Source organism: Enhydra lutris, unplaced genomic scaffold, assembly GCF_002288905.1.
Source record: "Enhydra lutris kenyoni isolate GAN:26980312 unplaced genomic scaffold, ASM228890v2 scaffoldscaffold14, whole genome shotgun sequence".
NCBI classification, from domain to species: Eukaryota; Metazoa; Chordata; class Mammalia; order Carnivora; family Mustelidae; genus Enhydra; species Enhydra lutris.
Genome location: NW_019154098.1, coordinates 40964441 through 40970396, shown reverse-complemented (window position 1 = coordinate 40970396; position 5956 = coordinate 40964441). Strand labels below are relative to the sequence as shown.

The 5956-nt window shown below is 40.4% G+C and overlaps 1 protein-coding gene across 2 annotated transcripts; it reads right to left on the bottom strand.

Moving 5' to 3' along the window:
• Positions 1-455: 455 nt before the first annotated feature.
• On the bottom strand, positions 456-5063 carry LOC111146514 (cytochrome b-c1 complex subunit 7). Of its 2 annotated transcripts, none has more exons than XM_022502057.1 (4): positions 5011-5063; positions 2750-2821; positions 1332-1498; positions 456-666 (listed from the first exon to the last, which is right to left on the bottom strand). In XM_022502057.1, the coding sequence occupies exons 1-4, from the start codon at positions 5027-5029 to the stop codon at positions 589-591; spliced, it is 336 nt and encodes a 111-aa protein (XP_022357765.1). In that variant the 5' UTR covers positions 5030-5063; the 3' UTR covers positions 456-588. The 2 variants fall into 2 exon arrangements, with proteins under 2 accessions (XP_022357765.1, XP_022357766.1); XM_022502058.1 differs by having other exon boundaries at positions 2750-2815; positions 5011-5039.
• Positions 5064-5956: the final 893 nt, after the last annotated feature.

Genomic DNA, 5956 nt, shown 5'->3' with positions numbered 1-5956 from the left:
GCGATACTGTGACCACATACATCATTTTCTTAAAAAAAGGATAGAGAATGCTATTTATCGATCCTGCCCAAGGAGGGCGTGAATCCTCTTTTTCATCGGGTACCTTGTGATGGCTGAGAGGCAATCTGTTAGAGTGCTGTTTGCGTCACATACAGTAAAGTCACCGGCACTAATTTCTTGCTCTACTCCATCCCAGCCAAGTGAGACCTGAGGGGGCTTCTACATATCTTGGTAATCTACAAAGGCAATATAAAGGTGATTACTCTACTTGAAAGAATGTTATATCCTTCAGTAAAATAAGATGTTGTCCAACCAGTGAGGAAAGTTGATTAAAGTGGCCTCTCTGAGCTCCAGGAAGCAGTAAAATCCCAACTAAAAAACATCTTAGAAGTCTAGAAAGAATTGTTAACAGGTAGTAGTTATTCAGAATAAGATTTAGAATGCAAACACTCCCATGGTAATCATAATAGATATTTATTTAAAGCAATACATCTGCAGCTCAGATAGTTCTAAACTGTCCATCTCAGCTTTATTCAACTTCTTAAAAATACTTGAGGGCAGCCGCGGCGACAGTTTTCAACTCCGTGATTACTTCTTTGCCCATTCTTCTCTCTCTTTCCTTTCCCGAATAACTTCCTTCAGATATGGTTCAAGGTAGAATTTATCCTAAAGAATGAATAAAAGAAAAATATTATATACAGCCATCACATACTGATATATCCCAAACACTCAACAGGTCTTCAACAAAAGACATTCATCAAAATTAATTTTTATTTCCAACTTAAGAAAATATATTTTCAAGCAGTCTAAGAACTGTCTGCTTTTCTAAAATGTAAAAACCAACAAAGCCACTGTATTAAGTTGCTTTGATAGGCTGAGAGGGAAAAGTCTGCCAAAGAAGAAGTGAGGTTAGAAGCTTTTGCCTAGCTTCAGTACAGTTCAAGCGGTGGGGGTTTACTTCAGAGTCCTTTCTGGGAGCCAAAGGGCTACCCCAAGAGCGGATCACACAGATACTACCATTTTTTCATCAAGCAGGAAACAGAGTGTAGAAGGAGAATGACCCAGAAGATAGAGGATCTGGACTGTAGCCCTGGATCTCTACATTAGAGACTTGCTTAGTGATTTAGAGTCACATCACCCCTAAGTCACAAAATTTATCTCTAATTTATCTCTGGAGTTAACATTTGCTCTATTAACCTCACTGGACTGCCATGAAGGTATTTCTCTGACACAACTTTAAGAACTCTAAAGAACGGTACCAATGAATGAGTTTGTTTCTAATGCTCAATGCTTAGTGCCCAACGCTGTCCCATACATAAAAGCTGAGCTACCTCCTCGTATTTTGTCCATTGCTCTTTAGGCAAGATCTGATGCCTCATGGTCAGGTCCAGCGCCCTCTTAATGCGAAACATCCTGTCATTATAAAGGTTCTCAGGAAGCCTTCTTATGGCTTCTTTCACATCATCATTCTCATGTATTGTATCATCTCGCATTAACCCTGTGACAGAAAACAAGAGTTAGACTGAATACACATCTCAAAAATCAGACATTTAAAAAAAAATGAGTGAAACAGGTTTATGACATAACTTAAGACTCAGGTGAACTATATGCATTTCATACATAATAATGGGTTTTTTCTTTTCTTAAATTTAAAAATCAATGAATTAACATATAGTGTATTATTAGCTTCAAAGGTACAATTTAGTGATTCATGAGCTGTATATAACAGCCAGTGCTCGTTACATCAAGTCCGCTCCATAACATCCATCACCTGCTTAGCCCACCCACCCCCTCCCTCCAGGAACCCTCGTTTTGTTTCCTAGCATCTCCTATGGTTTGTCTCCCTCTCCCATTTTCTTATTTTATTTTTTCCTTTCCTTCATAATGGGTTATTTCTTAAATGGTACTCTAGAAACAATGAGTCTTTTAAAATCCACTGTCAAAAAATTCACATTTAATCTAAAACAATTTTTAAAATATCTAAAGTATCTACTTTGTTTTTAAACACACATCAGTAAATCACATCTCTATTTTCTTATACTTTGAATCTGAGATCAAGGTATTAAAGAACCTTAAAATAACAGTGTACTAAGGAACCAGTAACATTTAATGATGCTTCTGTCAAGCTTCAATTTAAAAAAGCTGAAATTCTTAGTGTTCAGACATCTGATGATTTAGGGGCGCCTGGGTGGCTCAGTGGGTTAAAGCCTCTGCCTTCAGCTCAAGTCATGATCTCAGTGTCCTGGGATCGAGCCCCGCATCCCCAGCATCCGGCTCTCTGCTCAGCAGGGAGCCTGCTTCCCTTCCTCTCTCTGCCTACTTGTGATCTCTGTCAAATAAATAAATAAAGATCTTAAAAAAAGAAGAGATCTGATGATTTGGACATTTGGCAATTTTAACATCTGTGAAATCTCTTACTTTCAAAGTTCATATAACTTAAATTTTCAAATGCCAGATGGAGGAGTTGGGAAAGGGAGCATATAATAAGGATAATGTACTGCTACCATACTTCAAGAACATAACTTATATGCACCTCAAACATCTGAGATGATTGATTCTATTACTCTCTTCTCAAATTAATAAAAAGGAAATGACTGGATAATAAAATGTGACCAATTTTAAAATATTCTAATATACACAGGTACGATTAGTTAAGCTGCTTTTGGGTTTCCTAACAACTCCTGCAAAAGCAAAAAAAAAAAAAAAAAAAAAAAAAGGAAAGAGAGAAAGAAAGAAAACAGATACTCACCCAGTTTATTGAACCCTGCAGCATTGTAGTACCATTTTCGAATACCCTCCAGCCACTGGCTTGATGCTGCAACTAATATTGTCACACTGTTAGTTTCTATGATACAATTATTACTTATTATACTATATGAACACCTGGAGAGGTAAGCAACCAGTACTCTTACAGTCACCTTGTTAGAGAATGCAAACATAGAAAGGAAATTTCCTTTTCAAAGTGTATATTCTGTACAATGTAGATAAAAACTGTTTATTTTATCTATGAGCAAAAGTGATTACAGGTTAAAAAAACAATGGACAGCAAGTCATGGGAAAAAAGGGTAAACTCAAACACATGATGTACAAAAGATCTACAGCCTCTTCACATCAACTATCCTATCTTCTATGTACCCCCTGCTAGCATCAGAACTAAAGGGGTAGGGTGTGGGAATGAACTCGGAACTCTTTCATCTTCTGTAGTTTCAGAAATAAACTACAGGAAACATGTGTAAACTTTTCTTATCAAGGGAACTGGACTTATATGTAAAGAAGGTAAGACTTCAGAATATGCTGGCAGGTCTCAATGACCTTCTTCCTCTGAAATCTTAATTCTACATTACCTTTAATTCACTTGGCTACCCTCTTTAAAAATATATGTATTTCTGGGAGGATTTTGACACTATCAGTCAATCATTTAATATTAATATGGATTAGCAGAAGAAGCCCATTTTCCTATTCCAAGTAGCTAACTTTCCAACAAGGAAATGGATATTTGAAAATGGATGAGAAGAAATAGGTACTGTTAAAGCTCTTTGGGGTGCAGGACTGAAACTGATGGGATAACTCAGCAGAAGTTAAGGACAACATGAAAGTGCCTAATGTTCATAGGACAGGTGTTCTTAAGAAGGGGAGATAGAGCAAATTTAATTTTCTTTTTAAAATTTTGGCTGGGGCTAGCCTCTCACCAAGAGCAAACTCTTTTATTCCAACCCCTCCTCATCCATTCTCCTTAGTGTATCACAGATTACACAGCTTTGGCAAAGCTCCTTAAAAATGAAGCACCATGTAAAAGATTGCTTCTAGAAAAACAAGTACCAAAGAGTCAACAACCTACAACCGTATTTGTAGAAAACAAATGATCTGTATATATATTTGTCATTGACAGTGATGAGTAATATTCATTTAACACTTGTGAGCTAGACACTATCTTATCTGCTTTATCCACATTAGCTCGGTTTATTTACAACACGCCTGTCCTACCAGAAGAGTAATGTTTAGGGAACTTATTTTATCCAAGATCAGAGCCTTCCAGTGATAGGGTTGAGACCAGGTCTATCTAGTTCTCAAACACAGGACAGAGCACAGTGCCTTCTATATTTGTCAAGTTAATGAAACAATGAATTCTTAAATGTCCCCCCACCCCCCAAAAAGTTCAATGTCATTTAGAGTAATGGATTTTTCCGGCAATCTGCTCTTTCCTAATAGCTTCATATTGCTGAAAGCGAGGAGAAAGGGACCAAGAGCATTTAAAGGTTACTCCAATTTATACCTCCAGAGGGCAGAGACCTGCAAAAAAAGGTGCGGAGGAGGGAAAATCCTTGGTGTTCACGCTCTGTTTTAAATATTCCGGTAATCTGTATATTCTATTGGATAGTACGTATGTTTGTTTTAGTGCCTACAGTAAATACAAACTTCTCCAAATCTGCAGACGGAGCTGACGTTCCAGATAAGCCTACATTAATCTGAAGCTTCGCAGGAACCCTGGCTCAGCTCTCCCGAATGCCGTTCGAGAAGCGCGAGGGGTGAAAGGAAGTTTGCAGACCTATTTCCTCCAGTCATTTCCCTCGGCTACCAGACCAGCGTTAAGAGGCAAACCATTATCTCCGTCGTCACACTGGCAGGAGAAGTGATCGCACACGACAGGGCTTGACTCACGGCAAGCACTCGGTTTTAGTTGAAAGTCATGCACTAATTATCTCTTTCTGCCCCCTGAACACTTCAAGGCCGAGGGAAGGCCTGCCGCGTACGGGCAGTTGGAATGGCAGGGCTATCGGAGCCACCGCGGGCACCTTCACCGACGGTAGATCCACCTTCAACCCTTCAGGTGAGCCCGGCCTGGGGACAGTAAGAGGGTGGGGGGGAAGCGCCCTTTAGGCTGGAGCGCAGCCTCCACCTTCCCTGACATCGCACATCTAGCCACTTAGGACAGAGGAAGCGGAGCAAATTGCTGCAAGAAGAAAAGGCTGAGTATGGCAATGCCTGTCTGAGAGGTCACCCGTAACTTACCCGCAGGCCTGCTCGCCATTTTGACCCGAGACTGCAGCGTTGCCTGCTGGGTAAGTCCTGGAGGACGCTCTAGGCCCAATGCGCAGGCGCCTCACGGCGCGTCGCCTGGCGAGGAAGGACGCCCGCGCAGGCGCAGTTTCTGGCAGCGGAGTTGGGGCGTCTGCGGCTGCCGTTTTTTCCGCTTGGGTCATGCCAGTGTAGTCGGGTTGGCATCTTGCGCGCCCCGTTCCATGAAACGTTTCATGTGACCCGATGGGAAGAATATTAGGCAAGGAATAAGGGGCTTCAGACTGGGTCCCGTGTTGGATGAGCTGTGAGAATTTAGGGAGTATTTATTGCGCCCTTTGTGCCAAGCAACGCGCTAAACCTTTTACTTTGTATTCTCATTTTAAATGTTCTCATTTAGTTCTAAATCCATGAGGTAAGTACTGGGATTATCCCCATTGTAGAGAGGAAACAGGGGCTCAGAAAAGTTGAATTGTCAAAGGCTACACAGCTACGAAGAATCCAGATTTATCTTCTAGTATCAGAGGATCCGGGTAAAACTTTGGGACTCCTTAATTCTAGGGCCATATACCACACTACTAATCCAGGAGACACTAACCCTCTCTGGCCTTCCATTTTCCAGCTTGGCCACACCAAGCCATTTTAGTGGAAGTTTAGGTCAGAACAAAAAAAAAAAAAAAAAAAAAAAAGGTTTTTTTTAATACTAAATCTAAGATTTATAGCAGAATTTGTGATTTTAAGATGAAGGTATACTCTTAAGGTCTCTGCCCCAACATGTTAAGTCTCTAGGGACAGAAACGATTATAGTGTGACTGGCTCATTCAGTTCCTAGTGACCTACCACCATTACTGTCATGGTCAGCTTGAATTGCCAAAACAAAACACTACAGACTGGATAGTTTGAAAAACAATATGTATTTCTTACTGTTCTGGAAGCTGGA

Excerpts from the sequence above, each read along its gene's own strand:
- LOC111146514 (XM_022502057.1), bottom strand. Across the intron at positions 1,499-2,749 it reads TGCAGGGTTCAATAAACTGG|GGTTAATGCGAGATGATACA; the intron begins GTGAGTATCTGT and ends TTTCTGTCACAG. Across the intron at positions 667-1,331 it reads AATGGACAAAATACGAGGAG|GATAAATTCTACCTTGAACC; the intron begins GTAGCTCAGCTT and ends TTCATTCTTTAG.